This window comes from Monodon monoceros, unplaced genomic scaffold (assembly GCF_005190385.1).
Source record: "Monodon monoceros isolate NGI ecotype Baffin Bay Population unplaced genomic scaffold, NGI_Narwhal_1 Super_Scaffold_5, whole genome shotgun sequence".
Classification (NCBI taxonomy): domain Eukaryota; kingdom Metazoa; phylum Chordata; class Mammalia; order Artiodactyla; family Monodontidae; genus Monodon; species Monodon monoceros.
This window is the reverse complement of record NW_021703782.1, coordinates 56,990,938-57,016,810: the sequence shown is the minus strand read 5'-3', so window position 1 is coordinate 57,016,810 and position 25,873 is coordinate 56,990,938. Positions and strand designations below refer to the sequence as shown.

General features: G+C 42.8%; 1 protein-coding gene and 1 pseudogene across 5 annotated transcripts in view; one reads left to right on the top strand and one right to left on the bottom strand.

Annotated features, from left to right (window-relative positions):
• GLDC (glycine decarboxylase) overlaps nucleotides 1-25,873 on the bottom strand; it is a 99,583-nt gene that overhangs the window by 15,579 nt on the left and 58,131 nt on the right. For all 5 annotated transcript variants that reach the window (XR_003790765.1, XM_029202516.1, XM_029202517.1 and 2 more), the window contains 5 exons: nucleotides 20,640-20,715; nucleotides 14,635-14,760; nucleotides 13,061-13,210; nucleotides 2,744-2,856; nucleotides 1,301-1,442 (listed from right to left, as the gene is read on the bottom strand). Coding sequence is in view for 4 of the 5 variants with exons in the window: in XM_029202516.1 (XP_029058349.1) it covers nucleotides 1,301-1,442; nucleotides 2,744-2,856; nucleotides 13,061-13,210; nucleotides 14,635-14,760; nucleotides 20,640-20,715 (607 nt within the window). In the remaining variant the exon portion in view is untranslated. The remainder of the gene's footprint in view (nucleotides 1-1,300; nucleotides 1,443-2,743; nucleotides 2,857-13,060; nucleotides 13,211-14,634; nucleotides 14,761-20,639; nucleotides 20,716-25,873) is intronic.
• Nucleotides 24,606-25,862, top strand: LOC114884041 (annotated as a pseudogene).

Genomic DNA, 25,873 nt, shown 5'->3' with positions numbered 1-25,873 from the left:
CTAGGCTAGTGAGATCCAGCAGCAGAGGCAAAGGGAAGCGAGGAGAGGAGGGAGAGCCCTGGCGGGAATCTAGCAGTCCTGTAGGGAGGCTCCAAGAGGGACTGCAGCAGGGAGAGAAGATAATTCTAGAGTCCAGGTGATAAGTAACAACAGCCTGAAATAACGAAAGGGCCCAAGGTCAGAGGGGTGGCTTAAACCCTACTTTATTTATTTCATTTTTAAACTGAGGCTCTCTCTGGTGTTCCTGGCATATGGCCAAACCAGCCTTGGGGCATTTATTTTCTATACGTGATTCATCTCCAGCCCAAATAACATTCCATAACAAATAACTCAGGTTTGTAGAGACCAAAAGGAAGCTGTAAATTAGATTCTGTTTGCAAAGAAGCAGACCTTTATGATGATTGTTTTTGTTTTTACTACTTGCAAACTAACTGGAGTATCATTTCAAAAAGCAGGTTTTAGTCTCTGGGGTACAGAATTGTTGTTCCAGCTTCCCAGAAAGTTTTCATTAAGAATCATAAATGCGACACTGTTCAAGAATAACAACCAGCCCAAAGAGTCATCTGGTGTTATTTGCATAGCTGAGTTAGGGGTTTATTTCACCAGAAGCCTCCCTTCCTCTAAGGAGGGGAGCCAGTTGGGGAAGGCTGCTCTAATTAGCGGCTGAAGAAGTGCTCCTATCCAATGCACGGTCTTCTCAGCCCAGGAGGTAGGCAGGACAGTTTGAACAAGAGCTGTATAAAATAAACTCTGGCCATAGTGTTTCTTGGAAAAACACAAAGGAAGGAAGCCTGTTCTCCGACGAAGTCTAATTACCCCCAAGAGTATAGTTCCACAGGCCCTAAAGGGCAAAGAGCTTTGGGAAACCACCACATAAGCAAATTTCTGCTATTTTCATCTTATCCTCCAGGCTCCCAAGAAATATAAAGCGAGATGTATTCCTAAAATTTATCCCAGGATCTCAACCAAGTGTAATAATTAGTATGTGTACTGTTTTTCACTTGCGAGGGGCCGTACAAATCCTACAGGAAACCAAATGACGTGGCCAGAACATCTATATGACTCATGGTACTTAACTCTGTCTGGAAAAATATATCTGGCATGTCAGTTCCTCTGGTGTTAAACCCACTATGAGAACCCAAAGGAAAACAGCCTGATGAAGAAGAGACAAAATGAGTTTTAGCTGATCTCTTTAGGAAGGTTTCTCCACTCAAGTAAGCAATTTTCAAGTCTGCAGTCTCAGTTCCCCACCCACACATCACACCCCCCCACCCCTCTAACACACATCCATAGGCCTCACCTTAATATAAGCCCATGAAATGGGCAAGATGGAACTGGAGCCCCATGGGGCCGCGCTGACGGTACCCAAAGGCCGGGCATCTTCGCTTGGCTTTACCGAAATGATGGGATGATTAGGCAGAAAAGGGACAAGATGCTTCTTCCTGTATTGTTTTTTTTAATACAAATTTAGAAGCTGTAAAAAGATCCAGTCTAACCAAACAGGCAGGTGCTGGGCCCTCTTGGGAAGCTCTATTCCTAGCAGAGGAACTCTGACATGGGAGGGACCCGGCACCTGCTAAGGGGCAGATGTTCAGGAAGTGTTCCTTCCTTCCTCCTCTGCTGGAGGCATGGCTCAGCAGCCATCAGCATCCCAGCAGCTCACCCAAGAACCGGGGCGGCGAATCTGGCAGAGACAAGCAGCCTGGAATAGTATGCAGGGCCATGGGCTCACAAGAATGTGGTGACATCCCAGCCCTACACACCCTCTCCCTCCCAGCCCTGGCTCCCACACTCTTTCCCAAGGCATCTAAGGGATACAGAAGGACGCTGCTGAGAAGAAGCCCCATGGGGTAACACATCAGAGGCCAGCACGTGAACATCAGCCACCCTGCCTCCCCCACAGCTGAGGCACTGGGCCTCCTTCACTTACTATAAATAATAGTAATCAAAAAGGAAAGAAGAAAAAAGCAAGGGGGCCAGGCTCGCAGCATTCCTGAAGACTGACCCCCTTTGGCACAGTTTTGGAAAAATGAAGATGCTCAGGAAATGGCTGCTCAGCACCATTTTCATGAGATGATTTGGCTTCATGGTGTAAAGTTATCAACTGCTACGAGATACTGCTTTAGTCTTATTCTGACTTCATCCAATTATTTCTAGTAATAAGGTCTGTTTCCTTCTTACTTATCTCAGATGTAATAAGAATTCAGGCTGCAAAGTGTTCAACATCTTACACCCAATTCACTTTTTTTGGGGGGAGGGGCGTTTAAGTTCTACTCTCTTAGCAAATTTCAATTATACAATAGTGTTCTCAACTATAGTCACCATGTTATGTGTTAGATCCTCAGGCGTAACCATCAGCTGATTTTAAAAAGAAACAAAGAAAAGCTGCTTAGAAGTCTAAGTTAAAGTCTGAGAGGCACTTCTAGGTGCTAATACGCCGGTTCTCAGCCATAATGCTCCGTAAAGCTCCCTATTCATCACTCGGTTAATAATCCTGCTCTGTCTATGCATGACTGGGAGCTGAGTGTGGTCACACACTGTGGTTAACAAAATCTAAGTCTGTTTCTCCTTAGACAAACCCTAAAAGCACCCCTTTCACTGCTCCTCACCCAGCCCTTATAGGCACGCCACATGTGAAGGTATCCTGACACTTGAAGACCTCGAAGAGAAGAACAGAGAGTTTGAGACCCATCTTTGATTCTCAGTCTCCAAAGCCATCCTGCAACCAGGGCCCAGAACTCACACTCCGATGGGCCCCATGCCAGGGCCACCTCCGCCATGGGGAATGCAGAAGGTCTTGTGAAGATTTAGGTGTGAGACATCAGACCCAACGTCTCCAGGACGACAGATTCCCACCTACCACAAAGGGAAAGAGCCAAAAGCAAAAGTCAACAGCTCGAAGGGGTGTTCTGGAGAGGCGGCCATGCTGTTCCCCCTGAGAGGAAAGGCAGATGGAGCTGTTCACAGAAACACACTTAATACCGCAACCAGGCCGCCCCCGTCAGCATCCTTCGCCTTCCGTGTGCCCGTGGCCTTTAAACTGCCGGTTCTTCGGCTGCGGACAGGGGCGCTGAGTTTCCCGTTGGGAGGTAAAGTGGTCCCCCTTTACCTCCCAAATGCCGCAAGGAGGCAGGCCTCTGGGCACTAGGTACCCCACCCTCGCCCTACACATGCTGGTGTGAGGCCCTCCCAAGGCCAAGGAGGCGGAGCGCTTTCCCCAAGAACACAGTGAGTGGGACGCAGTGCCTGTCTCTTCTCCCTCCACAGATGAGAGAATTGAGACAAGGAAATTATATGCCCTGCTCGATATAAATACAACTGGATATAAACTTCAGGAGGCCAAAGTATATCATCTCTCTCGTTCACTCCCGTATCTCGAGCATCTAATACCGTGCCAGGCATCTGACTGCTCTGGCAGTCCTGCACCAGCCTCCCGGGCTTCCTCCCAGCACAGCCTGTGAGCGACAGCCCTTCCCTCGCACCTGACTGGGCCTCTGGGGCGAGGAGGTGCTGCACAAAAGGAAATCTGAGGCACAGAGAAGTTAACTGCCTGGTCCAAGATCACAGAACTAAACTGTGAGACTTGAGTTGGTGTCCTTCATGCATCACATCTTCCCATCATTTAAGAAGCCACTGAGATACTTGCATATTTAGCTGTCTCCTACCTGCGGTGTGGCTGACAAGGTCTTGGTGCTCCGGCCTGGTGTCAGGCCTGAGCCTCTGAGGTGGGAAAGCCGAGCTCAGGACATTGGTACACCAGAGACCTCCCAGTCCCACGTAATATCAATCAGCGACAGCTCTCCCAGAGATCTCCATCTCAGTGCTAAGACCCATCTCCACCCAACAGCCAGCAAGCTCCACTGCTGGATGCCCATGCCAATAAACTAGCAAGACAGGAACACAAGCCACCCATTAGCAAAGAGGCTGCCTAAAATCATACTAAGCTCACAGACACCCCAAGACACATTACCGGACGCGGCCCTGCCCACCAGAAAGACAAGATCCAGCCCCACCCACCAGAACACAGGCACCAGTCCCCTCCACCAGGAAGCCTACACCAGCCACTGAACCAACCTCACCCACTGGGGGCAGACACCAAAAACAATGGAAACTACGAACCTGCAGCCTGTGAAAAGGAGACCCCAAACACAGTAAGTTAAGCAAAATGAGAAGACAGAGAAATATGCAGATGAAGGAGCAAGGTAAAAACCCACCAGAACAAACAAATAAAGAGGAAATAGGCAGTCTACCTGAAAAAGAATTCAGAGGAATGATAGTAAAGGGGATCCAAAATCTTGGAAATAGAATGGAGAAAATACAAGAAACGTTTAACAAGGACCCAGAAGAACTAAAGAGCAAACAAACAATGATGAACAACACACCAAATGAAATTAAAAATTCTCTAGAAGGAATCAATAGCAGAATAACTGAGGCAGAAGAATGGAGAAATGACCTGGAAGATAAAATAGTGGAAATAACTACTGCAGAGCAGAATAAAGAAAAAAGAATGAAAAGAATTCAGGACAGTCTCAGAGACCTCTGGGACAACATTAAACACACCAACATTCGAATTATAGGGGTCCCAGAAAAAGAGAAAAAGAAAGGGACTGAGAAAATAACTGAAGAGATTATAGTTGAAAACTTCCCTAACATGGGAAAAGAAATAGTCAATCAAGGCCAGGAAGCACAGAGAGTCCCATACAGGAAAAATACAAGGAGAAATACGCCAAGACACATATTAATCAAACTAACAAAAATTAAATACAAAGAAAAAACATTACAAGCACCAAGGGAAAATCAACAAAAAACATACAAGGGAATCCCTATGAGGTTAACAGCTGATCTTTCAGCAGAAACTCTGCAAGCCAGAAGGGAGTGGCAGGACATATTTAAACCGATGAAAGGGAAAAACCTAAAACCAAGATTACTCTACCTAGCAAGGATCTCATTCAGATTCGACGGAGAAATTAAAACTTTTACAGACAAGCAAAAGCTAAGAGAATTCAGCACCACCAAACCAGCTTTACAACAAATGCTAAAGGAACTTCTCTAGGCAGGAAACACAGGAGAAGAAAAAGACCTACAATAACAAACCCAACACAATTAAGAAAATGGTAATAGGAACATACATATCGATAATTACCTTAAATGTAAATGGTTTAATGCTCCAACCAAAAGACATAGACTGGCTGAATGGATACAAAAACAAGGCCTGTATATACGCTGTCTACAAGAGACCCACTTCAGACCTAGGGACACATACAGACTGAAAGTGAGGGGATGGAAAAAGATATTCCATGCAAATGGAAATCAAAAGAAAGCTGGAGTAGCAATTCTCATATCAGACAAAATAGACTTGAAAATAAAAACTATTAGAAGAGACACAGAAGGACACTACATAATGATCAAAGGATCGATCCAAGAAGAAGATATAACAATTGTAAATATTTATGCACCCAACATAGGAGCACCTCAATACATAGGGCAAATACTAACAGCCATAAAAGGGGAAATCGACAGTAACACATTCATAGTAGGGGACTTTAACACCCCACATTCACCAATGGACAGATCATCCAAAATGAAAATAAATAAGGAAACACAAGCTTTAAATGATACATTAAACAAGATGGACTTAATTGATATTTATAGGACATTCCATCCAAAAACAACAGAATACACATTTTTCTCAAGTGCTCATGGAACATTCTCCAGGATAGATCATATCTTGGGTCACAAATCAAGCCTTGGTAAATTTAAGAAAATTGAAATTGTATCAAGTATCTTCTCTGACCACAACGCTATGAGACTAGATATCAATTACAGGAAAAGATCTGTAAAAAATACAAACACATGGAGGCTAAACAATACACTACTTAAGAACGAAGTGATCACTGAAGAAATCAAAAAGGAAATGAAAACATACCTAGAAACAAATGACAATGGAGACATGATGACCCAAAACCTATGGGATGCAGCAAAAGCAGTTCTAAGAGGGAAGTTTATAGCAACACAATCCTACCTTAAGAAACAGAAAACATCTCAAATAAACAACCTAACCTTGCACCTAAAGCAATTAGAGAAAGAAGAACAAAAAAACCCCAAAGTTAGCAGAAGGAAAGAAATCATAAAAATCAGATGAGAAATAAATGAAAAAGAAATGAAGGAAATGATAGCAAAGATCAGTAAAACTAAAAGCTGGTTCTTTGAGAAGATAAACAAAATTGATAAACCATTAGCCAGACTCATCAAGAAAAAAAGGGAGAAGACTCAAATCAATAGAATTAGAAATGAAAAAGCAGATGTAACAACTGACACTGCAGAAATACAAAAGATCATAAGAGATTACTACAAGCAACTCTATGCCAATAAAATGGACAACCTGGAAGAAATGGACAAATTCTTAGAAATGCACAACCTGCCAAGACTGAATCAGGAAGAAATAAAAATTCTGAACAGACCAATCACAAGCACTGAAACTGAAACTGTGATTAAAAATCTTCCAACAAACAAGAGCCCAGGACCAGATGGCTTCACAGGCGAATTCTACCAAACATTTAGAGAAGAGCTAACACCTATCATTCTCAAACTCTTCCAAAATATAGCAGAGGGAGGAACACTCCCAAACTCATTCTACGAGGCCACCATCACCCTGATACCAAAACCAGACAAAGATGTCACAAAGAAAGAAAACTACAGGCCAATATCACTGATTAACATAGATGCAAAAATCCTCAACAAAATACTGCAAACAGAATCCAACAGCACATGAAAAGGATCATACACCATGATCAAGTGGGGTTTATTCCAGGAATGCAAGGATTCTTCAATATACGCAAATCAATCAATATGATAAACCATATTAACAAATTGAAGGAGAAAAACCATATGACTATCTCAGTAGATGCAGAGAAAGCTTTCGACAAAATTCAACACCCATTTATGATAAAAACCCTGCAGAAAGTAGGCATAAAGGTAACTTTCCTCAACATAATAAAGGCCATATATGACAAACCCACAGCCAACATCGTCCTCAATGGTGAAAAACTGAACGCATTTCCACTAAGATCAGGAACATGACAAGGTTGCCCACTCTCACCACTCTTATTCAACATAGTTTTGGAAGTTTTAGCCACAGCAATCAGATAAGAAAAGGAAATAAAAGGAATCCAAATCGGAAAAGAAAAAGTAAAGCTGTCACTGTTTGCAGATGACATGATACTATACATAGAGAATCCTAAAGATGCTACCAGACAACTACTAGACCTAATCAATGAATATGGTAAAGTAGCAGGATACAAAATCAATGCACAGAAACCTCTGGCATTCCTATACACTAATGATGAAAAATCTGAAAGTGAAATCAAGAAAACACTCCCATTCACCATTGCAACAAAAAGAATAAAATATCGAGGAATAAACCTACCTAAGGAGACAAAAGACCTGGATGCAGAAAATTATAAGACACTGATGAAAGAAATTAAAGATGATACAAATAGATGGAGAGATATACCATGTTCTTGGATTGGAATAATCAACACTGTGAAAATGACTCTACCCCAAAGCAATCTACAGATTCAATGCAATCGCTATCAAACTACCACTGGCATTTTTCACACAACTAGAACAAAAATTTCACAATTTGTATGGAAACGCAAAAGACCCCGAAGAGCCAAAGCAATCTTGAGAACGAAAAACGGAGCTGGAGGAATCAGGCTCCCTGACTTCAGACTATACGACAAAGCTACAGTAATCAAGACAGTATGGTACTGGCACAAAAACAGAAAGATAGATCAATGGAACAGGATAGAAAGCCCAGAGATAAACCCACGCACATATGGTCACCTTATCTTTGATAAAGGAGGCAGGAATGTACAGTGGAGAAAGGACAGCCTCTTCAATAAGTGGTGCTGGGAAAACTGGACAGGTACATGTAAAAGTATGAGATTAGATCACTCCCTAACACCATACACAAAAATAAGCTCAAAATGGATTAAAGAGCTAAATGTAAGGCCAGAAACTATCAAACTCTTAGAGGAAAATATAGGCAGAACACTCTATGACATCAATCACAGCAAGATCCTTTTTGACCCACCTCCTAGAGAAATGGAAATGAAAACAAAAATAAACAAATGGGACCTATTGAAACTTCAAAGCTTTTGCACAGCAAAGGAAACCATAAACAAGACCAAAAGACAACCCTCAGAACGGGAGAAAATATTTGCAAATGAAGCAACTGACAAAGGATTAATTTCCAAAATTTATAAGCAGCTCATGCAGCTCAATAATAAAAAAACAAACAACCCAATCCAAAAATGGGCAGAAGACCTAAATAGACATTTCTCCAAAGAAGATATACAGACTGCCAACAAACACATGAAAGAATGCCCAACATCATTAATCATTAGAGAAATGCAAATCAAAACTGCGATGAGATATCATTTCACACCAGTCAGAATGGCCATCATCAAAAAATCTAGAAACGATAAATGCTGGAGAGGGTGTGGAGAAAAGGGAACACTCTTGCACTGCTGGTGGGAATGTGAATTGGTACAGCCACTGTGGAGAACAGTATGGAGGTTCGTTAAAAAACTACAAGTGGAACTCCCATATAGCCCAGCAATCCCACTACTGGGCATATACCCTGAGAAAACTGTAATTCAAAAAGAGTCATGTACCAAAATGTTCATTGCAGCTCTATGTACAATAGTCCGGAGGTGGAAATAACCTAAGTGTCCATCATTGGATGAATGGATAAAGAAGATGTGGCACATATATACAATGGAATATTACTCAGCCATAAAAAGAAACGAAATTGAGCTATTTGTAATGAGGTGGATGGACCTAGAGTCTGTCATACAGACTGAAGTAAGTCAGAAAGAGAAAGACAAATACTGTATGCTAACACATATATATGGAATTTAAGAAAAAAAATGTCATGAAGAACCTAGGGGTAAGACAGGAATAAAGACACAGACCTACTAGAGAATGGACTTGAGGATATGGGGAGGGGGAAGGGTAAACTGTGACAAAGCGAGAGAGAGGCATGGACATATATACACTGCCAAATGTAAGGTAGATAGCTAGTGGGAAGCAACCGCATAGCACAGGGAGATTAGCTCGGTGCTTTGTGACCGCCTGGAGGGGTGGGATAGGGAGGGTGGGAGGGAGGGAGACGCAAGAGGGAAGAGATATGGGAACATGTGTTAAAAAAAAAAAAAAAAAAAGAATTTATTGAATTTGTTACAATGAAAAAAAAAAAGAAATAAAAGGAATCCAAATCAGAAAAGAAAAACTATCACTCTTTGCAGATGACATGACACTGTACATAGAGAATCCTAAAGATGCTACCAGAAAACTACTAGAGCTAATCAATGAATTTGGTAAAGTAGCAGGATACAAAATTAATGCACAGAAATCTCTTGCATTCCTATACACTAATGATGAAAATTCTGAAAGAGAAATTAAGGAAACACTCCCATTTACCATTGCAACAAAAACAATAAAATGCCTAGGAATAAACCTACCTAAGGAGACAAAAGACCTGTATGCAGAAAATTATAAGATACTGATGAAAAAAATTAAAGACATAGAAAGAGATGCAGAGATATACCATGTTCTTGATTGGAAGAATCAACATTGTGAAAATGACTATACTACCCAAAGCAATCTACAGATTCAATGTAATCCCTATCAAACTACCACTGGCATTTTCCACAGAACTAGAACAAAACATTTCACAATTTGTATGGAAACACAAAAGACCCCGAAGAGCCAAAGCAATCTTGAGGAGGAAAAACAGGGCTGGAGGAATCAGGCTCCCTGACTTCAGACTATACTATAAAACTACAGTCATCAAGACAGTATAGTACTGGCACAAAAACAGAAATATAGATCAATGGAACAGGATAGAAAGCCCAGAGATAAACCCACACACATATGATCACCTTATCTTTGATAAAGGAGGCAAGAATATACAATGGAGAAAAGAGAGTCTCTTCAATAAATGGTGCTGGGAAAACTGGATAGCTACATGTAAAAGAATGACATTAGAACACTCCCTAACACTGTATACAAAAACAAACTCAAAATGGATTAAAGACCTAAATTTAAGGCCAGACACTATAAAACTCTTAGGGGAAAACATAGGCAGAACACTCTATGACATCAATCACAGCAACATCCTTTTTGACCCACCTCCTAGTGAAATGGAAATAAAAACAAAAATACACAAATGGGACCCAATAAAACTTAAAAGCTTTTGCACAGCAAAGGAAATCATAAACAAGACGAAAAGACAGGCCTCAGAATGGGAGAAAATATTTGTAAACAAAGCAACGGACAAAGGATTAATCTCCAAAATATACAAGCAGCTCATGCAGCTCAGTGTCAAGAAAAACAAACAACGCAATCCAAAAATGGGCAGAAGACCTAAACAGACATTTCTCCAAAGAAGATATACAGATTGCCAACAAACACATGAAAGGATGCTCAACATCACTAACCATTAGAGAAATGCAAATCAAACCTACAATGAGGTATCACCTCACACCAGTCAGAATGGCCATCATCAAAATATCTACAAACAATAAGTGCTGGAGAGGGTGTAGAGAAAAGGGAACCCTCTTGCACTGTTGGTGGGAATGTAAATTGATACAGCCACTATGGAGAACAGTATGGAGGTTCCTTAAAAAACTACAAATAGAACCACCATATGACCCAGCAATCCCACTACTGGGCGTATACTCTGAGAAAACCATAATTCAAAAAGAGGCATGGGGCTTCCCTGGTGGTGCAGTGGTTGAGAGTCCGCCTGCCGATGCAGGGGACACGGGTTCGTGCCCCGGTCCAGGAGGATCCCACATGCCATGGAGCGGCTGGGCCAGTGAGCCATGGCCACTGAGCCTGCGCGTCTGGAGCCTGTGCTCCACAACGGGAGAGGCCACAGCAGTGAGAGGCCCACGTACCGCAAAAAAAAAAAAAAAAGAGACATGTACCACAACGTTCATTGCAGCACTATTTACAATAGCCAGGACATGGAAGCAACCTAAGTGTCCATCGACAGATGAATGAATAAAGAAGATGTGGCACATATATACAACGGAATATTACTCAGCCATAAAAAGAAACGAAATTCAACTATTTGTAGTGAGGTGCATGGACCTAGAGTCTGTCATACAAATCTGTCATACAAATACCGTGTGTTAACACATTTATATGGAATCTTAAAAAAAACACACAAAAACATGGTTCTGATGAACCTAGGGGCAGGACAGGAATAAAGACGCAGACGTAGAGAATGGACTTGAGGACATGGGGAGGGGGAAGGGTAAGCTGGGACAAAGTGAGAGAGTAGTATTGACAAATATACACTTCCAAATGTAAAACAGATAGCTAGTGGGAAGCAGCTGCATAGCACAGGGAGGTCAGCTCGGTGCTCTGTGACCACCTAGAGGGGTGGGATAGGGAGGGTGGGAGGGAGACACAAGAGGTTGGGGGGGGATATGGGGATATATGTATATATATAGCTGATTCACTTTGTTATACAGCAGAAACTAACACTACATTGTAGAGCAATTATACTCCAATAAAGATGTTAAAAAAAAAAAAAATACTGCAACCAAAACCTGGCATCCCACAGGCAGCGTGGCTTGTGGTTTCTATGGAAACAGCAACTGACTTTTTAGCCTAATTTAGATTTTAAAATACAGATTTGAATATACAGTCAATTCCTAAGTATTCACCCCAAGAGGGAGAAGAGGAAGTACCCCTAGCGCAAGAAAGGATAGTACCTCCCTGCTATTGAAACAGGCAATTTCTAGCACCCCTGCTTTGGGTATCATGCACTTTACCAAAGGGCCCCTTAGGGCACGTGGCTATAAAGGGCTGAAAGGCTGTTGGAGAGAATACTGAGCCGAGGGAGAGAAAGGGAGGCTGACAGCTTTCCTGGACCATCCTGGTACCGGCCACAACATTCAATGAGTGTTCCTGCCACTTTGGCATTTGGACTAATTGTGAATGTGGTCAAAGATAAAGAATCCATTTATGCTATTGAAGCAATAGAATCCCTGGACTACTCAAAAGAAATCAGACAGGAGCAAAGAAAAGCAGAGAGTCTGAAATGGTTAAAAAAACTTTTTTTTTTAAAAAAAAGGGACTTCCCTGGTGGCGCAGTGGTTAAGAATCCACCTGCCAATGCAGGGGATACGGGTTCCAGCCCTTGTCTGGGAAGATCCCACATGCCACAGAGCAACTAAGCCCGTGCGCTACAAATACTAAGCCTGCGCTCTAGAGCCCGCAAGCCACAACTACTGAAGCCCGTGCGCCTAGAGCCCGTGCTCCGCAACAAAGAGAAGCCACCGCAATGAGAAGCCCGTGCACAGCAACAAAGAGTAGCCCCTGCTCGCCGCAACTAGAGAAAGCCAGCGCGCAGCAACGAAGACCCAATGCAGCCCAAAATAAATAAATAAATTTATTTTTTAAAAAAAAGGAGAGGAGGAAGCTGAGAAGACTCTTAAAAAGATGGTAAGTCCCTGTCCTCCAGTCTCCCTAACGCATTTCCTCAAAGGTACACATCACACAGACCACCACCACACCCCCGAAGCCCTGCCAAGAAGTCAGGATCAGCCCTTCAGGGACAGAGCTATTCAGCTGTTTCACACTGATGAAGCTGAAGCTAGTCCAAGGCCATGGAAGATCAACAGCCACCAGTGGCCAAAACTTGGGTCTAAAGTCCCTCAGAAAGGGAGTCAGGTGACCTCATTGCCTTTAGCACCCCCAGAGGGATAACACCCTGTGACAAGCTAAGGACATTCAGCTCACTCCCTGCTTCCCTTCAACCTTTTTACCTCCTCCTCAGCATCGCCCATGACCTCCTTAGGGTCTGTAATCTCAGTGAAATTGTGGTACATACTTTCTTTGATTTGGCAATATAGAAAAAGTCAGTCTCTGTTCTGAATTCAGTGTCATGTTTTAAGACAAGTGGCAAGAAATCAAAGAAAATGAATTTTTTTTTTTTGTACGTAACCATTTTCTCAGGGAGCCCTCTCACACTGCCCACCTGAGCATTCATATTTGCTCCGTCCAGGTAGACCTGTCCTCCGTGTTGGTGGATCAGGTCACACACATCTCCGATGTTCTCTTCAAACACTCCATTAGTGGATGGGTACGTAATCATGATTGCTGCCAGGTTCTCCTTGTGTTTATCCACCTGAAAGATAAAAAAGGGCAGAGGGAGACAATGAGAGGGAATGTTTCTTTCTTAGCCAATCCCTCGCTTTTTATTTTAAAGGATTAAGAAAGACGAAGACTTGTTCTTTTCATTTCTGGAACTGTCTCAATGTAGGATGCCGCTAATAGAAGATCCACAGCCATTACCCCCTTTGTAAATCATTCCAAAGAAATAACAAGATCCCTTCAGGATAGGTCTCCATTGTCAAAACCAAAAAACTGTTCAGAAGATTTTTGGGTATTTTGGGCTCAACTCTCTAAAGTGGTTTTCCTTCGGTTCAAATCATCTCAATAATTACTTCAGATCTTTTCGGTTCCAGACAAGTTGATTCTCACAGTTAATCTCTCTCTGCTCATCTTGCCATATCCACCCTTATCCCCTTTCCCTCCCATTCTACTGAAATTAGAATTCCCACTAGGAGTGTTCTGCTCTGATTAAAAAAAAACTCCATCGTTTTTCCTTTTGACAGAAGGCAAGCATATATAAAAGGCATGTTCCTGTTTTTTTGACCAGCAAGTCAGTGAACAGGCTCATGTGGAAATGAAAAAAAAAAATTTTAAGGTCATATCCTATTTTGGAGAGACTTAATAATTATAACTACAGGCCCAGAATGTTTATCAGTAAAAACTTTATGGAGCTATGGAAGCAGGAGGGTGGGTACGAGAGGTGAGCAGCGTTGTGTGTTTTCATCTTCCCTTTGAGGTAGTTACATGAAGTTCTCAGTCTCCATACCTAATAACCCCGACAAAATCACATTGCTATTCAAGTGATTTCCTTCCCTGTTAAGATGCAGCCTCCAGTCCACCAGTGGAAGGCAGATACAGTTGCTAGGCAACCTCTTCCTGGAGGTTGGGAGGTTGGGAGTGGGGATTGGTGCTGGAAGAAGGAAGATGGAATATTGCCTGAAATTCAGCAGGTAACGGCTGGGCCCATCACAAGCATCTGCAAAATCTACATTTACATTTTAATTCCCAACACAAAGATTGAGAATACCAGTGACTGCCAGTGTGACTGTTAATGGGGGAAGGAGGGGAAGGTTGGGCAGAAGGAGGCAGGTAGATCCTGCAAGGAGTATCCTTACTACCACCGTGAATAATTCAGTTTCTTACACATGCACACATTAGATGAGGGGATTTCAGCGTAAAGGACTTTCTCCCTGTTAGAGAAGGAAGAGGTAAAACAGACTGTGGTCAGCTCTACTCTGGACCAGAAATGTGACTCTTGCTTTTATTTTTCTTACAGAGTCAGCTAGGTTGTCTGATTTTATGCCATTCCCCCTAGACTCATTCAGAGGAGGAACTGCAGTCTTTTAATTAGAATGCAAAAGAAGATAAACCATCCCTGATCCCCACAACTTCTTTCCAACCCAGACCTCCCCCATCTGTTAAGTGGAAGATGAGTACCATAGCCTTGAGGTGAGCTGCATCGATATTCCCGTATTTATCCACCTCCACGGGCTGAATCTTCATGCCTGCCATGTGTGCACTTGCAGGATTGGTTCCATGTGCGGATTTTGGAATGAGGCAAACCTTAGGAGTGGAATGAAAGGAAGGAAGGAGAGAAAAATCACCAGGCTATTCATAATGACAGAAAAGTCCTACAAAATACTTGGAGCACAAATTCAATAGGTGCCACATGCTCTATTTAAATTGACCAGTAATGCCTTAAAGTTTACTACTATTTCATTAGTACCGTACTACAAAACAATGTCCAACAGGAGTTTACACTGAATCCCCAAATACTGTTCCCTAAAGACTTTCAGAATATTAATACTCTCCTCCCTTATCCCAGCAACACCAAAAACAGGCCTAGACTTATTCTAACCTTGTCTCAGCTATAATATATAGAAAGCACCTTACAAGAACATGAGATTGGAAGTTAAACTCTAGGACTCAAATGCACACATCACAGCTCCAGTGCTCTGCTTGGCTCTACTGAGACCAGAAGAAGTAATAGTCGACATATTCCAAGGCCTCCCAGTGCCAACACACCAATGACTACTTCATTATTGGATGCTTACTCTGTGCAATGAATTGTTAGTTGCCATGAGAATCATAACTAAGCACAAATGCCGATCAGCCCCTGCCCTGTGCTCACACACTGCATTCACTGACAAGGCTGGCATCCATATAAATAAATGTCTAGAAGGACTTCCCTGGAGGTCCAGTGGCTAAGACTCCGCGCTTCCAATGCAGGGGACGCGGGTTCGATCCCTGGTTGGGGAACTAAGATCCCACATGCCGGGCGGTGCGGTCAGATTAAAATATAAAAATAAATAAATAAATAAAAGGACCCTTTAAACAGGGACTACATCACCTCAACCTAGTCTCCTTGGCCAGTGGAAACATTTCCTCCTCCCTTATCTGAGGAAGCCGTTCCTCTCTTTCCAAAGCATCTTGTCGTTGTCAGTATAATTGGGGAAATAAAAATTCTTTAAAAAAAATGTCTAGAGCCCACAGGTACCAAAGGAACTCAGAATAACGGGGTGCCACTTCAAGTTGAAGAGATCAAGAGAAAGTATGTCAAGAGCTAGAACCTAAGCCAGAGCTTAAAGATGTGCTGAATTCTTATGGAAGGCGGATGGTAGGCACGCACAACATTAAAATTCCCAGATTTAGGGCTTCCCTGGTGGTGCAGTGGTTGAGAGTCCACCTGCCGATGCAGGGGACACGGGTTCGTGCCCTGGTCCGGGAAGATCCCACATGCCGCGGAGCGGCTGGGCCCATGAGCCATGGCCACTGAGCCTGTGCATCCGGAGCCTGTGCTCCACAATGGGAGAGGCCACAACAGTGAGAGGCCCGCGTACCGCAAAAAAAAAAAAAAAAAAAAAAAAAAAAAAAAAAAAAAATCCCCAGATTTAAATCATTTTCACTTCCTGCCCCCAAATCATGTGAACACAGGTGCTCTGTATGATCTGATGGTGCCCCACTACAGGAAAGGGCCTCATGGAGTTCCCTCCAACAGAAAGCAACAAGAAGAAGCAATATTGACCCTGAAAACAATCCTGTTTTTCATTTTTTAAATCCCAGAACCAATACTGGCACCCCTTGAAGAGAAATGGATGGGCATCATAAAAATGGGCTTATGAAGGGGAAATTTAGCTTACAGCCGTTTCCTCAAAAACAGCAAAGCCATCTACTTAAGCAAAATGCATGTGATCCAAAGAGAACTACAAACAGAGGCAAACATGAAATTACTTTGTTGTTCTTCTTCAGACAGAGAGTTAGTGCCTCTTTTGAATGGTTACTGGTCTCATGCTGATTATGCTGTGTTGTCCTCAAATCCTTTTTCTTGTTTAAATGTTTCCCTTTTGTATTAAATTCTTTAATTTCTCAGGACCAAAGCTGGAGTTATTTTTCCTTTCTCACAAGATATTTTTATTCTACCAGAGGATCTTTGGATAAAAGGATACCTTCTGGGCAGAACACTGATCAAGGAAGGGAAAGGTGAATATTTAAAAGTGAATATAAAATATTTGTTAAAGGCCGCAATGAAGAATTCATACCAGAGAAGTTATGAGGCAACAAAAACATCCAAGTTAAAAATGTCACTCATCTTGCGATACACTGAATAGCATCCAAATGTGTCCACATTCTAATCCCAGAGTCTACGAATGTGACTTTATTTGGCAAAAGGGATTTTGCTGGTGTGATTAAGTTAAGGATCTTGAGGTGAGAAATTGAGGATCTTGAGATGGGATCTTGAAATCTGGATTATAGGTTGGACCCTAAATGCATTCACAAGTGTTCTCATCATAAGGAACCAGGGGAAGCTTTGACTACAGAGGAGGTAGAAGATGTGATAACTGAACAAGGGGTTGGAGTGATGGCAGGAAGGGGCCATGAGTCAAGGAATGTAGGAGGCCTCCAGAAACTAGGAAAGGCAAAGAAACAGATTCTCTCCTGGATCCTCCAGAAGAAACGAGCCCTGCCAACACACTGACTTTAGCCAAGTGAAACCAATTTCAGACTTCTAGCCTCCATAACTATAAGAAAATAAACCTGTGTTGTTCTAAGCCACTAAATTTGTAGTAATTTGTCACAGTAGCCATGGGAAACTAACACACATCCTGATATAAGGATTAGCGGAAAGAAAAGGTCTCAGTGGTTTTGTCAGGAATTTTTTGCTGTTAGATGTTTCTGATTTTCTATGTGGATCCTCACTTTACAAATTGTGGCGTTGCAAAGGACTTGGAAATAACAGGATCCAGATTTGCTATTTTATCAACACTAACCCTCTTTGGTTAGTGTTTAGGTGGATGCTGTGTTTTTCTAACCCCCCAATGCACCTGGTACAGACCCAACATAGCTCATCCTCAAACTCTTGCTGGGGGCTTCCCTGGTGGTGCAGTGGTTAAGAATCCATCTGCCAATGCAGGGGACACGGGTTCAAGCCCTGCTCTGGTAAGATCCCACATGCCGTGGAGCAACTAAGCCCACGAGCAACAACTACTGAAGCCCGTGTGCCACAACTACTGAAGCCTGTGCACCTAGAGCCTGTGCTCCGCAACAAGCCACCGCAATGAGAAGCCACTCACTGCAACGAAAAGTAGCCCCCACTCGCGACAACCAGAGAAAGCCAGCACACAGCAACGGAAGACCCAACGCAGCCAAAAAACAAATGAATAAATAAATTAAATAAATCTATAAAAAAAAAAAAAAGACTTGCTGAATGAGTGACAGATTAAGGAGGAGGGCTACTTTGCAAGGGAAATCAATTTCTTACCACAGGTAAAATCGAAAAACAAAAGGCCACTCCTTTGCCTCAGGCAGCTGAGAAAAGAAAAATACATACAGGTTTTGGGGGTGTTTTTTGGCGGTGGGTTTTTTTTGTTTTTTGGGGAGTTTTTTGGTCAGCGTTTTCCCTTTGTATAGGAAATTCAGCCTCTGATCCACAAACCTGAGTTAGTATTTGACAGGCAAATTGAGTTAATAATCATAAAGTGTTTAGGACAGTGCCTGGCACAGGGTAATTTCTAGATAAGTGTTTGTTAAATAATTTGTATTCTCTGAAGTTAAACTGGTAAATCAAGAACTTGGCCATTGCATTTTAGGAACCTCTGAAATTTAACCTAAGAGTAAATGTGAAAATAACTTCCAAAACAGCTTGAAATAAGAGAATCATCAGGAACCCGGGAGGTTCTGTAGCACATGACTTCCCCACATTCTTTTTTTTCCCAAAAGAAGGATATATTTTACTAGATTCCATTAGAGTCTGTTGTATGGAAACAGCTGTCTTAGACATCTCTGATGCTGAAAAGTCCTCCCTGATTATTTGAATAATAAGTCATTTTCTTTTTCTCTAACTAAAAAAGTCAGGTTTACTTAAAATCTTTAATCTAGAAAGGATGCCAACATTTCCAAACTTAAGAGTTCTGTATTTCTACAAGCTCAGTGACTGGGTAGCCTTCCCTGCCTCCCCTCACCCACCCCCCAAAATGCAGCATCCCACTCCTCTCTGTCCTTCAGTGGAATAACCTCTCCCAACATTTCAGTGATGGTAGTGTGAACAGCGGTGCCAGAAGAAAAGTCACACACAAGGGGACTGAGAGAGAAGGGAGGACTGGAAAAAACAAAGAAGGAAAAGGAGCTAAAAAGAATCCATGAGTCACAGAAGAACTCTGCCCAGGCCCAATCAAAACGTCTCTCATCCTTTTTCGTTGACCTTTCTGGTTTGGTCCCCAACTCCTAGACATTCACAGATAGCTCCGGGTGTCAGACTAAAGAGCAGGGAACCCAGGAGGGATGGGAAGTATCACAGAGTGGACAGACCCGGGGTTTAGCTGGCCTTTTCTCACTAGCTGCTCACTGGCCTTCCACAAGCACCACAGTGTAGATCTCGGCGGCCTCTCCATAAAGCAGGAGCGACATGAAGATGGTTACACAGGATGAATGGCTCCCTCCCCAGGAGTCCCAGACACCTCATGGTTAAAGAACATAACAATGGGAAGTTCCAGGGCCTACTGAGTACATGGAAGCCACGGAGGAAAAATAGAGAAAGCAACTTTAAATGTCAGTCATCTGGCATCCTCTCACTGGAGTCCCAGTGTTTCCTTTCTGACTCTATGACAGTGCTGAGGTTCTGAGGTCCAAAGAATAATTGTAATTCCAAACTAACCCTTCCTTAGAAAGTTAAAGAATTCAACACCCAAGCGAAAAAAAAAAAGTTGAAATATCAGGGACTGTATCTGTCTGATTTATCGCTTGATCTCTCTCTGGACTGGCACACACAGTACCTTGCATGTGGCCAGTCTTCAATAACTTATTCAAGTAATAAATGTCCTGTTTTCCGAAAGGTCTTTGAAAATCAATTCTATTCCCCAACCAGGACGAAGGCCTGGGAAAACACACCTGTGTAATCAGGATGGATAAACAAGGGAAGGTGGGAGAAAATTTTTTTTCTCCCCTTTTGTGAAAGGGAAGTGAAATAGTATTTAAATTCTTCACTGCAAAATCCAGGCAACTGGCCATAAACAATCTTCCAGCTTTAATAAAACCAGGAATGGACTAAGATTGGACTACCACCCACTGCACCCCACTTATGTGGGCAGCCAGACCACCCCAGCACCTTTTCCTCTAACTCTCCCGGGCTGGGCAGACGCTTCGACCTGCTCCTGGATCCTACCCACTGCTCCCTCTACCACCACCTCCACAGCTCATGCAGTTCAAGTTTAGTGTGGCCATCACCAAAATGAAGGTCCCAGGAACACAGACCTCCTTCAGCCACAATCTGAAGCCTGTGTTGTTAGGTCATCTGCTAAAGGCACTGCCTTTGGGGATTAGTGGAGGCCTGGCGAGCCCATTAGCACCTGCTGGCCGCACAAGGGCCCCCCAAAAGCAGTTTGGACCCTAGAGACTAGACTCTCACCCAAAGCAAACAAAGAAGCAGAACCGTGAACTCTGCTCCATGTCCCATGTCTTCTTTTGTTGCTTAGAGCTGAGAATCACTTAATAGGGAATTTATTTATTCAATAAATATTTTCTGAGCATACATATGACAAGAACTGTGCTCAGGCACAGTAGGAGTTACAGAAGAATGAAAGCTCAGTCTCTGCCCTCTGTCCAGGGCTGAGCCAAGGAGGGAGGCTTGGAATGGCAACATTCCTGCCCCTTCCTCCTTTTGCTCCCTGCGGGGAGCAGGTCCACAGCCAACTGGCTGACTTTTACAGACTGGCTTTGAGAGAAAGCCTTTTATCTCCAAATGTTTTCCCTCAAAATGGTCCAGTGAAACGTCTTGGAGGCAAGGATCGTAATAGCCAGTTCACAGACATTTGTTTCTTGATTTTATGTTTCCCCAGCTTCTTCCAAGAAGACTTGGAGGGAGTGTCCCACAGAATGAAAGGGACCCTAAAGCTGAACCTGCTGCCCTCCCCCCACCCCCCGACGGTGAGCAAACGGTCCACACTCACTGTTCTGTGTCTCTCTCCTTTCCCGTCTAAGTAGGCTCGGATAGTGGCCAGCCCAGCGTATTCCCCCTGGGCTCCGCTGCAAAGACAGCAAGAAAAGGGTCAGAGCTTTATGCCTCTCTGCTTTCATTTACTCATTCAATATTCATCAGGCACAGGCTGTGTGTTCAGCAACACTGACACTAAAAGCTCACCTAGGACCCCTGCATGGGCCTAAAGTCTTGAACAACCAGAACAGTACCTGGTCTGTGCACTAAAGCTTACCCATGCACCTAAAAAAATTATTTTTATTATGGAAAATTCCAAAATTATAGAAAAGTAGAGAGAAGAATATAAGGAACCATCACATTATACCTATCACTCAGATTTAAAAATGATCAGATTATGGTCAATCTTGTTTCCACCTATATCCCTCAGTCTGAACTAGATTATTTTGAAGCAGAATTCAAGCATCATATCATTTCATCAATTCAATCTTCAATATGTATCTTTCAAAGATAAGAATTATTTTGGGGCTTCCCTAGTGGCGCAGTGGTTGAGAGTCCGCCTGCCGATGCAGGGGACACAGGTTCGTGCCCCGGTCCAGGAAGATCCCACATGCCGCGGAGCGGCTGGGCCCGTGAGCCATGGCCACTGAGCCTGCACGTCCGGAGCCTGTGCTCCGCAACGGGAGAGGCCACAACAGTGAGAGGCCTGCGTACTGCAAAAAAAAAAAAAAAAAACCACAAAGATAAGAATTATTTTTAAAAGATAACTGTAGGGACTTCCCTGGTGGCCCAGTGGTTAAGACTCCACGTTTCCACTGCACTGGGCACGAGTTTGATCCTGGTTGGGGAACTAAGATCCCGCATGCCGCATGGCGCGGTGTGCATGCATACATGCATAAATAAATGAATGAATAAATAAATACAAAAGATAACTAATTATTACATCTAAAACAATGAACAATAATTTCTTAACATCACCAAATGTTCAGTCAATGATCAGATTACCCCAAAGGAACTGTACACTTGGAGTGTGGCACCAGTCCTGACAGCCTCAGGGTTGGCTTTCCCAAGCCCTAATGCTCATGGCTGCTAGAGGCTGGCCATCCCCATCTCAGCAGTCCTTGAAGACACTACTTTTAGAGAACACTTAATGACTAACATTCCAGGGAGGGATGCTGAGTCAGTCATAAACTGTTACTTAATGTTCTCAGTACTCTCTGCAGGAAGGAAAGGAAGTGAGTAATAGGTTTTTTTAATCCCATTCAAAATGCATATTTCCTCCATTTCACAAAATTACACCATCTTTTGACTCTGTGGAAGGCGCAGTGGTTTTGGCATTCATCGCTTCTGGTCACTCCGTAATATTGAGATCATACTCTAAAAAAGCACAAGGCTTAAGAATAAATTAGATAAACTGTTTAATTTCTAAACTAAAAGCTAAAATTTTGAGCATTGGAAAACATTTTTTGAGAGAACACTGGGATGGAACCAGTTGAATTTGAAATATCTGCAAACTAGCATAGGGGCATTGATGGTTTGGTGTCAGGAGACGGCCGAATTGACGATTTAGGGCTCAGCATGAGAAAAGGACAGAGAACAGGGAAACATCTGGGTGTGCAGGGAGTAGAGCCTGCCTGGAGGAAAGGAAGGAAAGTGGTGATTTCCACAGTGTGGGTGTCACAGAGCAACAGAAGAGACTAGATGAGTTAGGGAATAATAATAATAAGCATAAACTGCTCCATTAATTAAGCACTTCCTCTTTACCAGGCTGTGCACAGAGTAAACACAGGTAAATGGGAAACATTGTTGTTGTCACCACCAAGCATTTTACATCATCTTAATCCTCCTAATACCCCCACAAGGTAGGTACCATTGTCCTCATTTTGTACATGAAGAAACTGAGTCAGAATATTACATGCCCAACCGGCCAACAGTGACAGCCGGAGACATTGATACAAGTTGGCCCGTCTTAAGGGGCCTCGTGCTTCACTTGTAAGCAGTGAGGCTCCTCTGAGCACTCTGTGCTTCCCAAAGGATTGAGAATCATGGGAGCAAACGCTGGCTTTCCTTCACAGAACCCTTGTCTGACTGACAGAACTAGGAGGTTTAGCTCCATGTAAAAGGCCTGTCCCCATAAGACCCGGGGCACCCATTTCCTCATCACCCACACTGAGTGAGCTTTGCCTCTCTCCTCTCTCTTCCAGGGAGGGAGGCAAATACTCGGCTTCTGTTTTCCTGGCTTCTGAAAAACAAGTTCTAGCTCATTTGATGTTCTTTCTTTTGAGAACAGGAAAATGAATATGCCACGTTTTAGCAAACCACTTACACCACTATTTACTTAGCCTCTCTGTGTTCTCATCTCTGAAATGTGCATAATAATTGCACCCAACTCGAAGGGCAGATATGATAAGACATGAGATGATCCATGGTAAAGGGCTTTTCACAGTGCCTGGCACTAGGTAAACACTCATTAAGTGCTGGCAACTGTCATCACTATCATCGACGTCGTCATCATCACCATCTTCAGGCAGCAACCCTCATCACCCTGTGACACAGGATGGGCTGAGGAGGGGCTACCACAGCACTTGAATGAGCACTGCCACAACCCTCAACCTCTATCACCCTCTCCTTTCCCTCCAACAAGCCAAATCCACCATTCTTCAACTGTCCCAACTCAAGTTCTGCCTCTTCCATAAAGCCATCCCCAAAGTCACAAATCCAGTTCCTCACCATGGCCTACAAATCCCCCACATGATCTGTGACTTCCACCCACCTCTACACCCATGTCTTCTGCCATCCTCTCCTTGTTCACTATCCTCCAGCCACCCAAGCCTTCTTCCTTCCCTGAAACAGATCAAACCAATGTCTGCCTTGGGGCTTTTCACTAAATGTTCCTTCTGCTTGGAAAGCTCCTCCTCTAGTTCTTCAAATATCTATCTTCTTCTCAGTATTTAGGTCTCAGCTCAAGTGTCACCTCCTCAGAGAGGCCTTCCCTGAAGGCAGAAATCTTATCTGTCTTTATCAACATTGTATTCTCTATGCCAAGAACACTGACATAGGGGGTGTTCAATAAATACTGATTGACTGACTGAATTATTCTTTACCTCCTCCAAACTCACGTAGTATTTTACTCTACTCGTTCTTCTGATAATACCATCCTATTCATACACTGTACACTGAAAATTATTATAGATCTCACATGTACTTCGTGTGCCTATTTTATCTCAATTAGGGTATAGGCTTTGAGAATAGGATCTTAGGTATTAGAGTTCTATACATTCACAGGGAATATATAGAATAGTACTATGCATGGAGTAACTCTGCAATAAATGTTTAGTCAATTTGTTCAAAATTGAGTTCTTCTCCAGTCCAGACAATCAACATTAATGTCATCCTTTCTCCCATGGAAAGGGACTTCAGCATATGGATTTTGTATTTCTCTCTGTGTTTTTCTCACGACTTCTACTCATCTTGTTTTGTTGGAAGACCAACCAAGGTGTTTAGACAAGGAGTGAAAGAAGAGACTGGAGCTAGAAGCCAGTAATCCAGGAGAAAGGCAACATGCTAAAGACTTGATCAGGAATGCTGGGTGTTTTCTGCCTTAGATACTCTTAAAAATCAGCCATGTTTCAACTCAAAAAAGTACAAAAGATATGTTCTAAATGCCACACAAGTCTTATTCCTGGGGTACTATGGAAATAAGGGGAATTATTAGTGCCACCTGTTGGTGGAAAAGTATTATGAAAAGTAACTGCTTATATGCATAACCCAGACTGAGAACCCATCAGAAAAGTACTACCTACGAAGGGGCAGCTAGGATAGTGGTCTTCTGACATCTATTTAAAATGAAGTGGCTAGTGGCCTGGACCTGCAGAGCCAGCCACAGTGATGCTGTGGAGCCTCTGAGGGGAGCCTCAGACCCAGTTAGAAGTGCCAGGTAGGCGTAAGTTTAAACTGTCTGAGAAAAACAAGGCCCCCAGTCATGGCATTTACTCAGGCTGGTGAAAAAACTGCGACATATTGTACTGTTTAACACTGAATGAGTGAGAACTAGCAACTTCTTCCAAAACCCAGACTCATTCTACAAAGAATCCACGAGAAATCCAGTAGACGAGACGAAGCTAGAACAACTGTATAGCAAGTACAAAGGTCCGCGAGGTGAAAATAAATTGGAGTTGATGGGATTCAACAGCTTTGTAATGATTTAAACCTAGACCCTATTAGTGTCAGTGCATCATCGAAAGTGTGGGATTTCAGGGCAGCTATTCAATGTGAATTTGGCAAAAAAATTAATTAAAGGGGCGGTGGAATTTGAAGATGGCATGACAGAGCTAGAGTGATAGTTCAGCTCTTTTTGCTAAGATTAGCGCAAGAAGGACAAAATAAACTTCAAAGATTTTTATCATTTTACCTTTACCTTTGCTAAGAGCACTGGGCAAAGGTTAAGATTAAGAAATATTACAATTTAGTTCTATCTGGAAAGGTTAAACTTTGAGATCTTTGGAACAAATTTTTATTGGACTATCACACAAAATAAATCCCAAGGGACACTTGGAAACTTCCACTAGATTTTAGAAATATAACTGCAGATATGTCTACCTATGATGAAGCAGGAACATGGATGGCCTGCTCCTCCAGATGATTTTGCAGAATGATATGCAAGGCCAATAGTCACAGGTGGAAAGCACAGCACTTTTTAAGCATAAAATTTAAGCATAAGATTATAAGTGAATTGTATCCTATAAAGAAGGCATTTTGGTCAGTTACTGAGTACCTTTGTCACTGATTGCAGAAGTCATCCTCAACCAGTCATGAAATAACCTCTTTGTTCCACCTAAAGAATACAGTGGCTGACTTTATATACACCGTAAGAAATGCCTCAGAAGCTGGCTGCTTGGGAATATTTGAAGATGGATTACTGTAGCTGCTGTTTTTAAGAGAAAGATTTCTGCACAGTATATATACTTACAAAAAAGTAACAGAGAACCCATTTGCGTGACTGCAGAATACGCTACAATTCATGACTTAGTGTGAACCCCAGCAGTCACCAAAAGTCCTGTTGAATTATACTATAAATTGAACTGAGAAAACAGTAGGATGTTTTATTTATACAAGTCAAAAGGTGTTAAAAATGTGCCCTAGGGAATTCCCTAGTGGCACAGTGGTTGAGAATCCGCCGGCTTGGGCTTCCCTGGTGGCGCAGTGGTTGAGAGTCCGCCTGCCGATGCAGGGGACACGGGTTCATGCCCC